Below are 20501 nucleotides of genomic sequence, written 5' to 3'. Positions count from 1 at the left end.
TTTCTTTTGAGAGCCAAATTTTTTAAACTTAAACTATATAGGTAGGTACATTGTTATGAACTTAATTAGGGTACTCCTAAGGCTTAGGAAGAGCCACACTCAAGGGGACAAAGAGCCGCATGGGGCTCGCGAGCTGCAGTTTGCCGACCACTGTCTAGGGAACTATAAAATAGGACTGTGCAATGTTGAGTGTACATTGGTGTTTGCAATAAGTCTGGTCAACATGTTGTATGATTTTCCTCCAACAAATTTAGCTTTTCTGATGCAGGCATAGATTAAGCATATAAATGTTTTTAACTAGGACAGGGTTTTGGCAGTCACTGATTAAGCATATAATTATGTTTAAACAGGGTATGGTTTTGCCAGACAAGTAGACTGGGAAAGAGGGCAAATGAATCAAGAGAGTCTGCAAGGGATGGTCAGGGCTAGACCACAGAACCTCAACTGGGTTCAAATAATGAGCAAGAAGGGCAGTTTGAAAGTCATATATCTGTACGACCCTTATCTGGATCCTGAGTCAAACAAACAAAATGCTTTTAAAGCAAATTATATTTATGAGATAACTAGAAATTTAATACTCTCATATTTAATGATATTAAGAATTCTTTTCAAAGAAACAAATGAACAAACAAAACAAAACCAAAAAACCTCACAGATACAGACAAGATTGGTGGTTTCCGTGGGGAAGGAGAAGGGGAGGGTCAAATATATGGTGATGATGGAAACTAGACTATTGGTAGCTAGCAAACTATAGTGTATACAGATATCAAATTACAAGGTTGTACACCTAAAACTTATGTTATTACCCTATGTTAACCTCAGGATTTTTAAAAATTCTTTTCCAGCTGTTATAATGTATTATGTTAATTGCTTTAAAAGTCTGTTATGGATTGATATACTTGGGATATACTTCAGAATAATAATACAGAAGATAGATAAGTGGGGGTAGAAATGAAACAAGATTGACCATGAGTTGAAGACTCTTTAGGTTGTATGATAGCTATAAGAGGGTTCATTATATTATTCAGTCTACTTTTGTATATGTTAAAACAAAAAAACAAAACACACAGAAAAAGAAAAGTTAAAACAAGAAAAGAAAACATAAGTCACATAAATTTTATTAAAAATTAAATTGGCATCTTTGGTTAATTATAGCTCATAGTTTTAAGACCTGAAAATTCTGTACACATACAGAACAAATACAGACTATTTCATCATAATTTGCATATTTCAATAAAAACAAAAGCCTAGGGGCTGTGAGGTTACAAAGAATGGTGCAATTAATAAAATAAATCAAAAGATTTTTAACTGTATTTTACTCCATAATAACATAAGATTTATATAAAGATTAATTTAACAAATATAATTTCTCTTGACTTAGATGAATTATTTTGTTTTGTGTAAACAAAAATTCTAAATGAATAAGACAGAAATAACACAAATGAAAAGTAGAACCATCTTGATCATTCATAACCTTTCTTATGCTTCACAGTAAACAACTCTTCAATATTTACCATGTTTGTCATTTCCATATAACATTGCATAACCTGCCATTTAATTACAAACCAATGCACTATGAGTTTTCTAATGCATTTATACAAACTTAGAAATTTAACTTACTATTTCTTTCTGTTCTCTTGGAAAAGAAGAAGATAAGCACTGTTCTTATGCTCCAGATGCTACAGAAGTGGCAAAATTCAAAAACAAAAATCATCATTAGAATAAGTAAATTAGAAGCCATATAAAATTAAAACAAATACACATTTCCCATTAGAGTTAGGTTCACTGTTTCCTTTTATATGTTGAAAATCAAAAAGTGCTCCTTTCTTTCAGAGACATCAGAAGTCTACCTGTGCTTTCAAAAGAGTTCTCAATCTAAAATCCATGGGCCTTCTGAGGCTCTTTTGAATTGCAAAATTGCCTTTGTTTAAATAAACGCATTTCTCTGGAGAGATCACTGCTTTCAACGTTCTCAAAGAGGTCTATGAACTCCACAAAAGATTAGGAACAAAATTTAGAATCCCTTTGTACTAAGTATCAACAATTAAGACAGTGGTTCTCAATCTTGGCTGCACATTAGAATCACCTGGGATTGCGCTCACGAGATAGTCACAAGTGTGCTCTATTTCCTGGTATTCACATCTTTGTGTAGTCCTCTCTCATTAATGTTGATCTGTGTGACCAATAGCACATGGCAGGAAGGATAGCATGTCACAACAAGATTATGTTATAAAAGATTACAGCTTGCATCTTGGACCTCCTTTTCCACTCACTATCTATCTCTCTCTTGGAGTACTCGTTCTGAGAGAAGCCAGCTGCTATGACATGAGGACATTCAGGGAACTCTATAGAAATGCCCTTGTGGCAAGGGACAGAGATCTCTGGCAAACAGCCAGTGAGGAGCTGAAGCCTGCCAACAACTACATGTGTGAGCTTAGAAGTAAATTCTCCAGTCTTAGTTAAGCCTTGAGATGATTACAGCCCCAGCCAACAGCTTAAATGAAATTTGTACACTCTGTATATGAATAAAAGACCCTGAGCCAGAACCGCCCAACTAAGCTGCTCTCACATTCCTGCCCCTCAAGAACTATAAAAGATAATAAACATTTGTTGATTTAAGCTACTAAATTCTGGGGCAATTTGTTAGACAGCAACAGATAACTAATACTTGCTTTTTATATTGTTATTTTTATGATCTGAAAACACCAAATAACCACACCAGATTCCCACATGGTACTTGAACAGCTACCTAAGTACTAAAAAACCCTTGAATATTGTCCTTATCAAGGAAAGGAAGATGAGAGAAGAGGTTAAACATAAGGCTCATAACCCTCATGGATCCCACAACAGTAAAAAAGTCCCATGATATTTCTCCACTTCAAACAAATTGAAATAGTGGCAAGCTGAGGGATGAATTAGAAAAAAAGTACAGGGAACAAAAACAGAAAACATGAGAGAGAAAATCACAGAGATAGTGCCTGGAATTCTACAGTAAATCAGTAAATTTTCTTAAATGAGTAGAAACTTTTTAGAAAACATAAGTAATTTTTGCCCTGGCCAGTGTGGCTCAGTTGATTGAGCATCGTCCAATGCACAAAAAAATTGCTGATTCGATTCCCAGTCAGGGCACATGCCCAGGTTGTAGGTTTGATAGCTGGTCAGGGTGCATGCAACCGATTAATGTTCCTCTCTCACATAGATGTTTCTTTCTCCCTCTCTCTCTTTCTCTCTCCACCTTCCTCTTTCCCTAAAATTAATAAGAACATATATTTTTTAAAAAAAAAAAAACCAAACATGTAATTTTCAAAGTGTATAAACTACAAGAATTGAAATAGACTCCCTTACTTCAAAATAAAACTCATTAATCCACCATCATGGACAATAAATTCTCTTTTTGGTTTTGATCAGAACTACTGCAGGAGAAAATGAGCTATCAAATTTCCATGTGTCAAGTCTTCAAGACTTGAAAGTGCATGTAAGTTATTCTTTAAGGCTAAATTAAATTCATAGCATTTTAAAAATAAAATTTCAAAAAAGAATTAAAGTACATCAGGAATCTATGTTTTAGTTATCTCAAGAAAGGTTTTTCTCTCCAAATTAAACATAATTTATGAAAATGTGGCAACATATTTTCTGAAGACATTAAAGATACCATTACTGACTCCTACTTTGAGAAACGTGACATAATCAACATTTCCCCTTCCTCTTCTGGAAATAATCCAAAAAGCAAAATCAAAAATTCCTTTTCTGGTAAAACTAAAATATAGTTAAAACCCAACCCTCAAAATATGTGTTAGGGCTCCCAAAAGCAATGGAAATCATGCTGGGACTCAAAAGAGTGGAAGCAGAGAAGAAAAATGGCTTATCTCACAAAGAGGTAGCAAGAGAAACTTCTCAAAGTGTAATAAAGCCTTGTTTATCACAATGAAAATAAGACATACATGCTATAGGCAGAAACTGCTTAGTTTGGTCCCATCAATGACACAGAGAAGGCGGAGCTTAAAGAGAAATCATTCATTCATTCTGCCAAACTTAAGCGCTCTCTTTCCAACAACCACATAAGCCCTATCCAAATTATTGAAATGTTTTTAGGTGAGATTTAAATACTATATAAAACTAAAAATGAAAAGATATATAGGTCTCAATATTTATAATTATGTTGACTATTTTGTCTGTTTATTTAACTATCAAAGGTTTTAGCAAGACTAATCTTCATATTCGGACAGAAGAAGAATGATTTATTTTGATATAAGGCAGGCATCAAGCTTTATATTTAATTTTTATCTATTTTTCGGTATAACTCAACATCATTTCCCCCCCAATGATTTGAAATGTCATCTCTATCATATAGAAAAACCATACATAAAAAATCATTTGGGGATTTATTTCTGGATTCTGTGTCTCTTTCATTGGTCTCTGTCTCTATTTATACGCTGTACCAAACTTTTAATTAACAAAGTTTTATAATGAATTTGATGCCTCGTAGGCCTCTGCTTCTCATTCTTCTCCTTTTTTAGAATTTCCAAGACGATTTTTAGGTGCTTATTTTTCCATTAAAAATTAAAGAAGGGTACCATGATTATTAAAGCATTGTTATTTTTATTATAACACATTTTTTAGATTAATCCAGGGAAAACTGATCTCATTACAATATTGAGTCTTCAAATCAAAGAATAGGATGTGTCTCTTAATTATGTCTCAGTACATAATTCTTTAAGTATAAAATCTATCAAGTGATTATCAATATTCAAATATTATCAATATTGCAAAGGGAATACTTGCAAAATGATTTTCTTACCTACCAAAGTAAATACAGTTGACTTTTGACAACACAGATTTGAACTATGTGGGTCCACTTATATGTGGAATTTTTTTCAATAAATGTTATTTTCTCTTCCTTATTATTTTTTAATTACATTTTCTTTTCTCTAGCTCACTTTAAGAATACAGTATAATACACATAACATACAAAATATGTATTAATCAATTATTTATGTTATCATTAAGGCTTCCTGGCAACAGTAGGCTATTAGTAGTTAAAACTTTGAGGGGGTCAAAAGCTATATGTGGATGGATTTCTAGCTGCATCAGAGTGGGGGGGTAGGGGGATCATTGCCCCTATCTCCACCTGGTTCAAGAGTCAATTGTCAAAACACCGGAGATTGCTGCCTCGCACAACCACTTCAAAAATACAACTAAAAGACGGAACGGACATCATCCAGAACCACAGGAAGGCTGGCTGAGTGGAAATTCTACAACTAGAAGGAAAGAGAAAAGCATACCGAGACTCAGAGGAGGTGCGGTGCGGAAGTAAAATACAAAGGTGCAGAGGTGCATGCGGAGAGGGCTGGCGGCTGAGGTCACAATTGTCTTTTTCAATTGGGAGGAAGTCTCAGGCTCTAAGCACCAGTTCCAGGGGAGTCTCTGGGAACCCAGACTCATACGGGAGAAACGGAACTGTCTGGCATCAGTTGGAACTCGAGGGCAGCTTTCTCTCGGAGGCACATGCAGCCATTGCCGGGGCCTCTGAGGACAAGACTGAGAGAAGCCATACTGCTCGCTCCACCCATCCAGTTGATCCCCTGGGGCTCCACCCTGCCCAAGCTGTGCTAGGAGGCTTTTGCATATGAAAGGCCCGGCCCTTTGTAATCTGAAAACTACTTAACAAACTGCAGCTGCCCAAGGCCCCAGGGCAACTTGCATTGCTTTACAGCTGGCTTCTGCAGAGTAGCCTCAGGCAGAGGCTAGATTAGCACCTCCTTAGATCCAAGAGTCAGTGTACCCAGTGGTCAGAGTGGGACCATCCAATTATAACTCCACAGATCCATAAGGGACACACTCAGGGGGCAGACTCAGTGAGCACCAAAGCCCCATTGAAGCAAGTCTTGCCCCATAAGGGTGTCTTCAGCACAGAAGTTCTCCCACTGTAGACACAGCTGATTCTCACAGCCAATTGGCCTGGAGGTCAAATCCTCCCAGTGTTACCTACAACAATCAAGGCTTAACTACAACAAAACTGTGCACAAAGCCCACAAGGGGGTGCACAAGAGTGTCTACCTCAGGTAACTGGGGAGGCTGAGCCACCGGGCCCTATAGGACACTTAGCACAGAAAGCCACTCTATCGACATAGCGAAGCATAAAAAATGCCAAGACAAAGAAACAGGACACAAATGACAGAAATAGAGGAGAGCAAGCTACTGGATATAGAGTTCAAAACCACACTTTTAAGGTTTTTCAAGAACTTTCTAGAAACCACCAATAAATGTAGTGAGATCCTCAAGAAATCTAGTGAGACCCTCAATGTTGTGATAAAGGACCAACTAGAAATTAAGCATACACTGACTGAAATAAAGAATATTATACAGACTCCCAACAGCAGACCAGAGGATTGCAAGAATCAAGTCAAAGATTTGAAATACGAAGAAGCAAAAAACACCCAACCGGAAAAGCAAAATTAAAAAAGAATCCAAAAATACGAAGATAGTGTAAGGAGCCTCTGGGACAGCTTCAAGCGTGCCAACATCCAAATTATAGGGGTGCCAGAAGAAGAGAGAGAGCAAGATATTGAAAACCTATTTGATGAAATAATGACAGAAAACTTCCCCTACCTGGTGAAAGAAATAGACTTACAAGTCCAGGAAGTGCAGAGAACCCCAAACAAAAGGAATCCAAAGAGGACCACACCAAGACACATCATAATTAAAATGCCAAGAGCAAAAGACAAAGAATCTTAAAAGCAGCAAGAGAAAGACAGTCAGTTACCTACAAGGGAGTACCCATATGACTGTCAGCTGATTTCTCAACAGAAACTATGCAGGCCAGAAGGGAGTGGCAAGAAATATTCAAAGTGATGAATACCAAGAACCTACAACCAAGATTATTTTACCCAGCAAAGCTATCATTCAGAATTGAAGGTCAGATAAAGAGCTTCACAGGTAAGGAAAAGCTAAAGGAGTTCATCACCGCCAAACCAGTATTATATGAAATGCTGAAAGGTATCCTTTAAGAAGAGGAAGAAGAAGAAAAGGGTAAAGATACAAATTATGAACAACAAATACACATCTATCAACAAGTGAATCTAAAAATCAAGTGAATAATCTGATGAACAGAATGAACTGGTGATTATAATAGAATCAGGGACATAGAAAGGGAATGGACTGACTGTTCTTGGGGGGGGGGGAAGGGGTGTGGGGGATGCGGGAAGAGACTGGACAAAAATTGTGCACCTATGGATGAGGACAGTTGGTGGGGAGTGAGGGCAGAGGGTGGGGTGGGAACTGGGAGGAGGGGAGTTATGGGGGGGGAAAAGAGGAACAAATGTAATAATCTGAACAATAAAGATTTAATTTAGAAAAAAAAAGAAAATTGTAACACACACACACACAAAAAAATACAGCTGTAACAGGAGAATAAAGAGAGAACCTGGCTGGAGAACCTGGCTAGGCTGCTGATTAACTGAAAAAGAAGAAGAAAAAAAAAGAGTCAATTGTATCCTCCTTGAGTAAAAATATCAGGAAATGTTCACAGATATCTTCTCCTTTAAAAGCCAACTATAGTTGATGAGAGATACTTTGTATTCTTATTAGAGTGCCATGAAACAAATATTTAACTTTCTTCAAAAGGCTACAAATGATCACTTCTCAGCCTTTTGGCTGAAATCAAGCCAAGTACCTGTTTTTATCAGTGTAAAAGACTACAAATTATGTTTTTCAACCTTCTAGCTGGATTGAGAAAATATGTTACTAGCTAGTTGGAAGAAGGAGGTGTGTGAAAGAGGCATAAAAATTATACAATATCAAAGCCCTAACCTCAAATGGCTTTCAATTTAGTACAACGGGGATTTTCAACCAGTATGCCACATCATACTGGTATGGCACAAGAATTTGTAAAACATGCAATACCTGATTATTTAGTCAGGAGTACTGACCTCTTTTCTCTTACACTGTCAAATAAAAAATGACAACAGCCAACACAACAATAGTGGTCTGGTGTGAATAAATCAGTATTATGCCTTTTTAATTTTTTTTGTCAGATTGGCAAAAGATTATTCTTTGGTGTCACATAATTTTAGTAATTAGTTTATGTGTGCCATGAGATGAAAAAGGTTGAAAATCACTGTGGCAGAAAAACATTGCTTGTAGAGTCTGTCAAGATAGAGACAAAGCTTCATGGTTGTTCGCTCTTAGAAAATGAACCAACTCTCGAGGTAATGCATATCTGCCAGCATAATGTAGAAATACAAAAATTTAACTGTAACCCATATCTTCCCCCTCACTAAGCATTAATACTCCTATGAAATAAGGTCAGCATTTATACTATAATTTCATTTTAGTAAGAGTTGCAAAGATCAGAGACATATATATTATTGAATCTGAAAGGCAGAAAAACAATAGGTTGAAATCACAGCAAGTTCCTCCATATTACAACCTGAAAAGATATAATAAAACCTCAAAGCATCTTATGTAATATGTTGATAATCTACCATAAAAGACAATTTTGAAACAGTTATGATTATGCAATATATGCTAAGCCCTGAATCCATGACTTCTCAGTCCAGTAAAAGTATTTGGAAAACCTGGACTCAAGAGATAGTCACTTTTTGCACTTACTGAATAGATTTCTAAGCTGTGCAATCAATAAAGACAGTGATAAGTAAAGCAATACATTTTATTGCTCCTTTTGCCTCCATTTCTTTAAGCAAACCCTCAAAACTTTTATTTCCAAGGGAAAAGAGTCCAGGGATAAGCTTGAGCAATACTCACACTACACACAAAAGAAAATGTCCTTTGGTAAGTCTTCTTCTATCTACCATAACATCCACTTTCACGTTGTTGTATTTTATTTCATGCTTTTTTGATTGTCATCAATCAGAAGGACAATTCTATTCTTTGTTGGGTAACTGTTCTATGTTTCCAAGAGAGAAAAGTTCACTGAAATAGAAGCTGCAGCAGTTGAGAACCAGGTCACAGATATGAATGAGACAAAGTGAGAAATGGCTCTGAAGCTTAGCCAGCCAAGAAATACTAGATGCAGGTGATGCAGAACAGTCAGAGGACACAGTAAGAAGAATAAAGCTTCATACTCAAAATAGTAGAAAGATCAAAATGAAGAAAAACAAATATTTTTAAATAATAGAAATTTTTCTACTTTTAAAAACAATTAGTATATGATTTGCAAAAAAAAAAAAAAAAAAAAAGTCTTCTGACTCATAACAGCAGTTCCAGAAAATCACAGTTTGTGGGTAGCCATTAAAATTAGCACAGTAATGCTAATTCCCTTTCCAAATTTCTTTTCTCCCCTCTTTTTATGAAAAAATACAAGGAAAATGAGAGAAAGCCGCACAGCATTATAAAGTCTGCTACTAGACCTAAAGTAAGAAGCATTCCAAAAGATTTCCAAAGAAAAATAAAATGGCAAGACATTTATTCTGTAATGGTATGCCCTCAATTTTTGGTTCTTTTTTCTACCTACAAAGTTAAAATTTTATAAGCTCCAGGAGTTCCAATTTGAAAATATACCTTACACTAAAGACTAAGACAAAAAAAATTTTTATTATAGTAATCCCTAAGAAAAAGATCCTATCCTTCCCCCATGTCAAACCAAAAAAACTAAGAATCACCACCTTGATTCCTTTTCCCTTACCTCTTATTTTCTACCATCAAACTATCTCAGTTTTACTTCCAAAACACAAGTCATCTACACATCTCCACTGCCACTGGGCAATCCAACCCATCTTCCATTTTTAGATTACTTCTGTAATAGCCTCCTCCCCATTTCTACTCTTGTCCTCCTCTTAATCTCTACAAAGCAGCACACATGATCCTTTTAAGTTAAATCGCAAGCCATTCTTCCATTAAAACCTTTATAAACTTCACATTTCACCCAAAATGAAATTCAAACTTTTCTCCATGATTCTCCATGATCTAGATCCTGCCTGATTCTGCAAGCTCGCTTCCTCTCCATTACAAATGCCAGATATACCTATCTTTTTGACCCTTAAATAAGTCATGCTCTTACTTTACAGATTTTACATTTTTTATTCTCTCTTCTTATACAGGAGAATTACTAGAAAGATCTCTCAACTCTTGAATTTTGTTGTTGTTTTTAGGACTTAAAGAACACATTAAGCCCAGCTGGTATGGCTCAATGGTTGAGCACCAATCTGTGAACCAGGAGGTCATGGTTAGATTCCCACGCAGGGCACATGCCCAGGTTGCGAGCTCAATCCCCAGTAGGGGGTTGTGCATGAGGCAGCCGATCAATGGTTCTCTCTAATCACTGATTCTATCTCTCTCCCTCTCTCTCCCTTTCTCTCTCTGAAACCAATAAAAACATATTTACAAACAAATAAATAAAATAGAAAGATTATCCTAGTGGGTCTAATATAATCTGTTAAACCCTAAAAGCAGAGCTTTCTACACCCGAGGGCAGAATACAGCAGAAGAGCCAGAGAGATACAGCAGAAGTTGAATGAAGATTCTCCCCACAGAGACCCTAGATAAGATCCCAGACCAGCTAATAACCTTGACTTAGACCTCTAAGACCCTATACAGGGAACCAGTCAAGCCTTCTGTTCTCACCTGCACAACTGTAATACAACAAATGGGTGTTGTTTTAAGCCACTAAATTTGTGGCAGCAATAGAAAATGAATACAAAGGCCGTTCTCTGACCCCCACCTCCTCCCCAGATTGTGTGAGGGCCCCCTGTTAATCCTCCCATAGCATTTGGCACTTCTTTTTCATAATATTCATCATACTTAGTACTTAATTTAATGTATGCTATCTAAACTCTACAGTCAAAAATTTTGTATTTTTGTGTACCATACACCATTATAATCCAATGTCTATGCAGTTGGTACCCATAAAGGTGTATTGACTGAATGGACAAATTTTTTATTCAATTCTCAATCACATTACATCTTCTGTAGTGTACTAAATTATAAAATATTTCTATAAGGGCCAATTGTTTTATAGCAGTGATTAAAAAAAATGGGAAAACAAGTAGAATGAATGGAATATATTCAGAATCATTGGGGCAGTTGTTCCTTTTGTTTTACAAACCCTCCCTCACTTGCCACTACCCACAATTTGAAATGCCCATTCCATGCCCAATACACGTAGGGAAGATAGACCTCTATTAGAGAATCACAAAAGATTGCCAGAGTCTTTATTACTAATGTCACTGGGTCATATTCCTCAGGTATGTTGAACTATATGAAAAGGCTTAAAACATCATTTTACTTTTTTAAAGAAATATTTTTCAAAATGCAAAAACAACACATATTTATTCAATCTGAGGCATTGCTTTTTTTTCTAATTAAAAAAAGACTAAATATATTAAAACTATCTAATCAGAAAGAGGAAAGGTCAACAAAAAGAACAATTTACTTACATCAATGGGAAAGTAAAAAATGGGAGTGTCATGGCAAGTCTTGCTGTAAGTTCATCGGGAAGATACCACAAGTATACAATTAAACATGTAAACAGATAGAGAATTGAGGAGTAAAGAATTAATCTTCCAACCCATAATTTTTGTAGTCTCTGATTTTTTTCCCTAAATTCTTCCAATGCTTGAATTTCCTGTTAAGAGAAAATTATTTTATACTATTTAATCTCAAATTTCATAAACATGTTGACAAAAATTTTTCACATGATAGAGATTATATAGACAGAACTCTTAAATTTCAATGAAATAGAATATCTTAATATTTTAAAATAGAACATAATATGAAAAACTAAAATTAAAAATAAATAAAAATACCTATTCTGACAAATCACTTTTTTAAATGCAATATTTTAAGATACCGTTTTTAACCTATCAAAAATTGGAGGTTTGAAACTAGCATCAATAAATAGTATTAAATCAAATAGGAATTCTCCTGTATAAGGTCTATAAAATATTTGGCTATAAAAAGAATTCATAAATATTGAAGCAGTGATCTATACTATATTTTTCAATCCATTCATCACTCTCAGTATTCCCAAGAAATAGCCATTTTTAATAATCATAGAGAGCATAAAAAGCTGTGAAATTTGCAGACTAGTAAAAATTGTTGCAGACTATTTTATAATCTACTTTATCCACCTGTAACATTGATTTGCACAATGCTGTACACATCTAATTCCATTAGAACAGGCACTATCGCTTGGCACAATCTTAAATCAGTGATAGACTGGATTTTTTTGAGATTATGTAACATCAGAGTTTTCATGCTTACTCTCTATCATCTCTAAATTCCCATACCAGATCCAGTCTCCAAAATAATATATACTAAAATAGTATTTACATAATACCTAAAATGGATTTAAAACACCCCAGAGACAAAGAACTTACCTTATCTATATTTTCCAGAACTTCTACAGTTGAAGGTTTTGTCTGTTACAGAAACAGAAATGAGACACAGCATTAAAACTTGGTATTGCAAATTTAGAAACACCTTAATTTATATAATCATAAAAGAACACTTTAACCGAAAATTGTTTTTTCAAATGCTGTCAAACTATATATATTCCTGTTTATTTATAAATAAAATTTAGATTTAAAAAAATATAATTATAAACAAGACTATATAAATAAGATTAAATAAGCATTTTTCACTTAACGTCTTTTTAGTCCTAGAAGTACCTTTAACTGATAGCTCCGTTTTTACCATTCATAAACACAACAGAACATATTTTTATCAAGAGAAACAAATTTTCCTCCAAGAAAATTTTCTCAGATATTATTCAAAAAAAATTCATATATTAAAAATTCAAGACTAAAATTAGTCTGATTTTCTATTGCTAAAACGTCAGTTAGGACTCTGGAGGTCTAAATCATTCTGAATTCCTAAAGTACTTCTCTGAAGATCAGATTTTAAAAAGGCATCTAAAAATGCTTCATTAAAGCAGAGCTTGTTTGTTAAAGGTGTTTTTAATACCACCTAGAATAAAAACCAGCCAAAATGACTCATACAACACTTGAGAAAATGTTTACCAATTATATACTCAACAATCTAAGTGAGTAATGAATATCAATTCATTGTAGTTCCCACAAGAGTTGTTAACATTAGGTTGAACCATATGAAATTGCTATTTATGTAAGTCAAAGCTGTTGAAAATTGGCAATTTCATATGGTCCAACCTAACACAAGAGACAAAAAAAATAGATAAATTTGATCTTCTGTAAAAAGATTTCTAAAGGAGGGCAGGGGTAAATATAATGCCAATCCAAAACAGAGCAATTCCAGCAATAGCTGAAAACTAAATTGTGTACCAAGTATTACTAGACTCCATTATTATGGTAAAAAGGAGTCTAAAATAAGCAAAGTAATTTTTCCTAGACCAGTGATGGCGAACCTTTTGAGCTCCGCGTGTCAGCATTTTGAAAAACCCTAACTTAACTCTGGTGCCGTGTCACATATAGAAATGTTTTGATATTTGCAACCATAGTAAAACAAGGATTTATATTTTTGACATTTATTTTATATATTTAATGCCATTTAACAAAGAAAAATCAACCAAAAAAATGAGTTTGCATGTCACCTCTGACGCGTGTCATAGGTTCGCCATCACTGTCCTAGACTATATTACCTCCTCTTATATTAGAGAAGAATATTTATCAATGTATTTTATATTTTCTAGCTCTAAAGTTGAGCTATTTCCTCTAAAGAATTAACCAATTAAAATCAGACTGCATTTTTAAATCTGTTTAACCTATTATTTCCTGAAAGTATATTTAGTGTGACTTCAGTAAATATTTGCAACAAGTTTTAAGCAAAGAAATATAACCTGTAAAAACGTAAGTACTGTATAAAATACTATTTTCAACTATCTTTCAAATAAGATTGAAATTTAGGTATTATGAGAAAAAAACAAGAAAAGATAACTACTCGTACATGAATACATAGAGACATAAAAACAATTCATAAATCAGAATGAAATAATTGTTAAACAGAGACATTAGACACCTATATAGCAAGTAGAACTCTGAAGTCCAAATAAAAAACTAATTTCTAAGAGAAGAAAAATTAGAGTCAGGGATAATATCAAACTACTATTCAAGTCTACATCACAAAGGAGACTCTCACAAATAGCTTTATTGGACACTTTCATATCAGACTAAAAAGTTGACTGTAAAGAAAAGTTAACTTACCCTCCATCGGGAAAATAATCCACCCATCTTTTAATTGTAGAAACTGGGCACAATGATAAATATCATCAACTGTCCAAAGAAATTCCCAGCTAGAAATAAAACAAGCACTTAAAAAATTTAAGTTACAACACACAGCCTATCCACTATAATTTAGATGTTGTAGTACTCCTTAAAAATACCACAGAAGATTAATTTCTTTGGACTCCACTTATGTGAAATTTTAATTTAGACAGTCTTGGGATAGAGTCCGTCCTTTAAAAAATCCTTTCTTCCAAACTAGGACATATTTAAAAGTGAAGATAAAGCTGGAAAAGCTTTTTAATGGCAAGGCATTTTAGAAGTGTATATTCATACTACTTTGCAATTTTCTGTTCTTTAAAGTAAGTCCCCCGTATTGTTCTTGTCAGAAAAGTTTTAATTTTTTTTTTCATTCTACATGACTAAACACAACTTTTTCTTTCAGCTGTCTCCAACTAGTTATTTGAAATTAAAGGTATTTTACAATGTTTAGAATAATATCACCTTCCAAGTAATAATATAGAAACCCAACTGGATTTGAATAAGAAAACAAGGTTTTCAAGGCTACCTGTGACCTTGAGTAAATCATTTCATGTTTCTGAACCTTAATTTTCTTTTCTGTAAGTTAGAGTTAATGCTATCACTTTTCACAGAATAGCCTTCATTGTTACCATTTTACAAGAAAATTAAGTTAAAGAGGTTTAGTGATTTGTCCAATAGCTCAGAAAAAAAACATGGCCAAAAGCCACTCTATCTTCAGAGTTCTCATCTGTTCAGTACTGTTTAAAACCCAAATAAACATTTCTCTCTAAAACTGTATCTAAGTCCCCCTCAAGTTAGTTGATCTTCATGTCAGCTATCTGTATAACCTCTTCATTTAGTTGTTTTTCTATTACTCTGAAATGTGTTCTAATATTACCATATGCTTGAAAATGTATCAGCAATTATATTCTAAGTCAATTTACCAGTCAATAATTATACAATTTTTTATTCTTTTAAGTTGAACCAGTGAAAGTACACTTTCAAACTTATATATATTTTACCAGGTTATAGTTACATACTGCCAATGTATAAAACTATTTCATTTCCATAAAATAAAAAGTTGGGTCATGATTCTTAACATTTTTAAACCATATATGTAATAAAAAAAAATAATAATAACGCCAGTACCAAGTAAGTACTCTCTGGAACACTACTAATAGGCTAGAATTAGCACAAGCCATACCTATCTTGGACTTTTTTGGTTAGAGAAGTAACAAAGAGCCTAACTATAAAATACTTTCACTTATAGAATAATTTTTACAGACAGAAATAACTATAATCAGTCCCAAAATTTTTTGAAGTTTATAAATATAACGAATGTTATAAGCCATATTTAAGTTGCAATCTAAATATTATTAATCCTTCAATATTAACTCAATATTCAAATTTCTAAATGCAGTTGTAGGAAATCCAGGAACTTTAATGAATGAAAGTATACATTTCTGAGTTAAGACATTAAATAGACCTTAAAACCTTCTTAAGATGCTAAAAAATAATCAAGAAAGATGACTGGGAAGGGGAGATTCAGATGAACCACTTTAAGTTGGTATTTTCAAAGTATACATCATCCCATTATTTTGAAACTAATGTATGGTTATCTAGTTTTGTACACAACTGACCTACACATTTTGATTTGTAACAGACTTACATGCCAAGTTAAGTTTGTAGCCATCACAAATCAGAATTTTTAATATTTGAAAGTAATAACAACAATGATAATATCAGTTAAACACTTGCTAAGCACTTACACTCTAGCAGGCCCTAAAATAAATGCTTTATTACATGAATGTTATCATTTAGATACTACTATTGCTCCATTTTATAAATGAGGAAACTGAGGCTAGGGAAGTGAAGTAATTTATTAAGGCCCCAAATATATTAGAGCCAGACACATTTTAGTTTTGATTTTTTTTAAAGCAACCAGTTAACACAAAATCAGAAATAAAGTCTAGTTTATATATGTGATTGAACTATCTATAAGAATAAAAGGGTAATATGCTAATTAAACCAGATGTCTTCCTGAAGTCATTCCGGACATCCTTCCTGACCAAGCCGGGGCCAGAGGGAAGCCAGCCTGGGTCCTGGGTGCCTGTGGGTGGCCCGAGGGAAGCCAGCACAGGTCCCGGGTGCCTGCGGACGGCCGGAGGAGGGAAGCCAGCCCAGGTCCCAGGTGCCTGCGGGTGGTCGGAGGAGGGCAGCAGCCAGGGTCCCAGGTGCCAGGGTCCCAGGTGCCAGCAGCCAGGGGAAGGAAGGCCTACTCTTACACGAATTTTCGTGCACTGGGCCTCTAGTTTATATATAAAATACATGAAAGCACCTGTGCCATTCTCATATAGCTGGTAAACAGAGATACTGAAGTGGAAAATAAGTTATAAACACAGGAGACATGTTAGTATAGTATATCATGTAGTCCAATTCCTTCATTTGATTAACTTTGAATGCATAAATCTGCGTGGAAGAGATGCTAATGGTTTGCCAAAATCAGGCAACTCCAGCTAGAAGCAGAACTGACACTAGAAACCTGCAGGCACTTCCTTTGTTTATTGTATAGCACTTTTAAAATAAATATAATGTGAAATATATGCATAAAATTGTAATTAATACTGATTTTGACATCAATTATTTGCTTGGAGAATTGTTTTGGAATTAATGAAACAAACTATGGCTTACCCTTCAAGATCCCTGAAGCAGAGGATTGTGCTTTTCAATTTGTCCTCTAAAACATTAGAGTAACAGTCATTAAATGCCATATCTATGCTTTCAGGCTCATAATCAAAGAACCAGTAAATCCTCATTATTCCAGCAATTTTCCTACCAATTTCTGGTATTTGTTAAAGAAGCTAACTTACTATAATGCACATGTAATGTTATAAAGATATAAAAGTATAACAAAGTTAAATAAATCAACTATTTCTCTACAGCTTTAATTTCATACCTCTTCTATTTTCAAACACTTTTTCCCTCCTTGCCACCCAAACATCTTAATTCCAATTCCTGTGACCCATTACTTACTATAAAACCTTGGGCAAATAGGTTACCCTCAGTTATTCAATATCTTCATCTTCAAAGGAGGGATAGTTAATGACCGTCTTAAATGTTGAAAGGCTTAAATGGCATCATGCCTTCAAAACGATTTAAAACAGTGCCTGACCCATATTAATTTCTCAATACAAACTGTTGTTTTAACTGCTATGATCATTGCTGTTTTCTAGCCCATCTCTGCTTTCTTTCAACACATGGAAATTACATTGGGACCAAATAACTAGCATTTCTTTCTGAAGCATAAATCAATGTGCTTGTCCTTGAGTGGACAGATGGCTCAATTTCAAGTGGCTTATCCCCAAGAACTCTCCCATGAACATGTACAGAGAGTCTCTTTCCACTCTGATATCATAATGGGACTTGACATGACCTTACAAACGAGGTGCATCTAATATGTTTTCAATGAATAATAATGCCCCCACAGTACATGATGTTTTTTTCTACTAACTGCAATTCACACTCAGGTTTGGATGTCAAAATTTAAAATCTTGGGGCATGTTATTTTTAGATTTTCAGCTCATTTCAAGTCATATTAAAATAATGGAGTAGAAAAAGTCTAGGTTCAAAATATGACTCAAGCACATACTAGCTATGTGATCTTGGGTAAATTAAATTCTAAGCCTCAGTTTCTGCATTTGTAAAGTGGCAAAAATATCTATACTTCACAGAATTATTGTATGAATTAAATGAAATTATATATCACTTGGTACAGTATCCAACAATTTTAAGTGCATTGTAGCCATTGTCATTACTATTACCAGAAAACACATGTAGTACAGACAGTACTTCTAATATGAACATATTTCTTTCTAACTTCCTATAAAGAACCTGCTTCATAATTTTAAAATTGCAAAATAAAATTGCAGGGTTTTTTTTACTGAAATTGTACTGCTCTCATCTTTAGTATAAAACATAAACCAAAATACTCTGCAGATTCTTCCATTAAAATAACATGTAGGCCTTTAAAAGCAAAGGAAGTTTAGTGTTATGTTTATCAAGTTTAAAACTTAAGTAGAAACTACTCAATCACTATCAACAGTACCTCTATAACACAGTGTACTATTCAATTTAAGATTAAAAGTGGTCTGTTCCAAAACTCTAACTTTCGAGTACATAACTGAAAAGGCATTTCTGAAATATCCCAAATTGCCACATTTATTGCTTAAAAATAAAATTACTGAAAAGAAGTACACCTCCAAAAGCACTTTTACTAGATGATGATTATGTTCTGGTCTTCATGGTAGGCCAATGTTCATTCTGAACTAAACACTACCAAAAAATGATGATCTGATTAGAAAGTTTTTTATATGAAGTTATGTTAGCCAATAATGTCCTCCTCCTCTTATATCCTTTTCCGATTTAACAATATATAAACACTATATGAAATCCTAATTTTAAATGCATCACTCGTATTTGTTTAAATGTGTTCAAAATCAACTTGGTCCTCCTACAACGGAACTGTGGGGACAGCTGAGGATGAGAGATTAGCATTCCCTGCCAGTTTGAACATAAGCCTGAAATCAAGCGTATGCACATCCACACAAAACCCTGCAGAACAGGGTTAGTTCTGTCAGTGGTGACGCCCAGGCCCCAGAGAAAGGAGAAAACAGGTGACATTAGGCATCACAAACCAGGAGCTCATTAGGAAAAGCCAACCATGGAAAAGTTGGTGAGTCACAGGTTTTACTTAGTCCGGCGAGGGAGCCGTCAGCAAAACGGAGTTCACCGGTCCCAACTCCCTCTCCATCCCCAACACCCAATATTAAAGAGTGAAAACTACTGGTGCCGACTCGACTTGCTCTTCGGCTGCCATGCTCACGACAGCTGAGCGCCCCTGCCCGTGCCCCCACCCCCTCCGGGGCCCACCATTCCTCAGAACAGGTCAACCCGCCGCACACCGGCTTCCCTAAACTGTACACAATCCACGCCCACACGCCGGGGCCGAGCCGCGTGACACTGACAGTTTTCGGTCCCTCCCGATCTGTCCGACTCTTGGCGCCTCCGCGCAACTCAGAAAGTCGGGGTCGGACACTGAACGCCAAGGCGCGGCGGAAGGCCTGCTGACCCTCCGCCTCCACGCAGGTGGGCCGCAGAGCCGATGCTCAGCTCGCCTCAGCCCCCTCCACCCCCGGTGCCCCGCCCCACCCCACCCCCGCCGCGAACAGGGCTGGGCACCACCGCCCCGGGGGGAAGGCAGGGGTCTCCCGCATTCCAGAACCGCCGCGGCCATTGTGCGGGGACACCAAGGGCCCGGGCGGCGGGGCTGGGTCAGCGCGCAGCAGGGAGTGGGTATGCCGGGCCGCCACCGCGGAGCGCTTAGGCCACTCGGCAGGGGCGGGGGCGGCGTGGAGGGCGAGCGCGGGCACCCGGAGCGTGTTTCCCAGGAAAAAGCTCAGCGCGCCTTCCCGCTGCCAAGCCCTCCCAAGTGCCCTCATTGTCAGCGCTTTACCGTCAATAAGCGGGCACAGCCCGGCGCTGGCGTCCGCCTCGGGCAGCTTCGGTCGCTACCGCGCAGCCCGCCTCCGGAGCAGGCAGCAGCCGCCACTGACAGAGACAGCGGCCCGGCCAACTCCTTCCCATCAAACCCCGCGCTCCCGCCGCCAGCCAATCGGCGCCGCGGCCGGCGCGCGCCGCGCCGTCACGTGACTGTGAGCGGGCGGGCCGTTGGGGAGGGCGGGCGAGCGGCTGTCCTGAGCGCGCCGCCCCCGGTGACTTCACAGCCGAAGCGGGTGCGGGTCGTCGCGACCCGGAGGTGGGATGCTATGGATTTTGACTCTTACCGGTACCATTATTCTCCCTCTTCCTCTGCCTCCTCAGCCCGTTCTGCAGATCTCCTCGGAGAAAGAAAACGCCCGAGATGGGTCCTCTAGGACCATCACGAGCGAGCGAGGAATGGGGTTGAAGGTGGAGGTGGGTGCGGATGGGAGGTTCTCCTCCCTGAAGAGTCCCCCCTGGTCGCCGTCATCCAGCGGGTAGCAGAGCAAGTTAGTGCTACACGTCATAGAAGAGACCAGCCCCCCCCCCCCAAAAAAAAAAAAATCGGTGAGAAAACAGCCAGGAGAGCCTGAGGCTCCTACCACCAAGAACGTCAAGGAGTCACTTGATAACTGCACGCTCCCCTCACGTGCGCGGTGAGCTTCCGATGCCAAGTGAGGCTGATTCCAAAATGGAGATGACAACATGAGCCGAGTTTTCTTTCTTGAAACCTCGAAAACATTCCCTTCAAAGGTCCATCTGACACCTGGGCCCAAACAACGTAACCTC

General features: G+C 36.8%; 1 protein-coding gene across 4 annotated transcripts in view; it reads right to left on the bottom strand.

The window, feature by feature from the left end:
- The window catches only part of LNPK (lunapark, ER junction formation factor), a 76312-nt gene extending 56493 nt beyond the window's left edge, over positions 1-19819 (bottom strand). For all 4 annotated transcript variants that reach the window (XR_009453810.1, XR_009453811.1, XM_059704016.1 and 1 more), the window contains exons 1-5: positions 19687-19819; positions 14136-14224; positions 12336-12377; positions 11394-11581; positions 1621-1679 (exon numbers count right to left, since the gene is read on the bottom strand). Coding sequence is in view for 2 of the 4 variants with exons in the window: in XM_059704016.1 (XP_059559999.1) it covers positions 1621-1679; positions 11394-11581; positions 12336-12377; positions 14136-14162 (316 nt within the window). In the remaining 2 variants the exon portion in view is untranslated. The remainder of the gene's footprint in view (positions 1-1620; positions 1680-11393; positions 11582-12335; positions 12378-14135; positions 14225-19686) is intronic.
- Between the last annotated feature and the right edge of the window lie 682 nt (positions 19820-20501).

The sequence above is a fragment of the Myotis daubentonii genome, chromosome 7, assembly GCF_963259705.1.
Source record: "Myotis daubentonii chromosome 7, mMyoDau2.1, whole genome shotgun sequence".
NCBI lineage: Eukaryota > Metazoa > Chordata > Mammalia > Chiroptera > Vespertilionidae > Myotis > Myotis daubentonii.
This window is presented reverse-complemented; position numbering and strand designations above follow the sequence as displayed.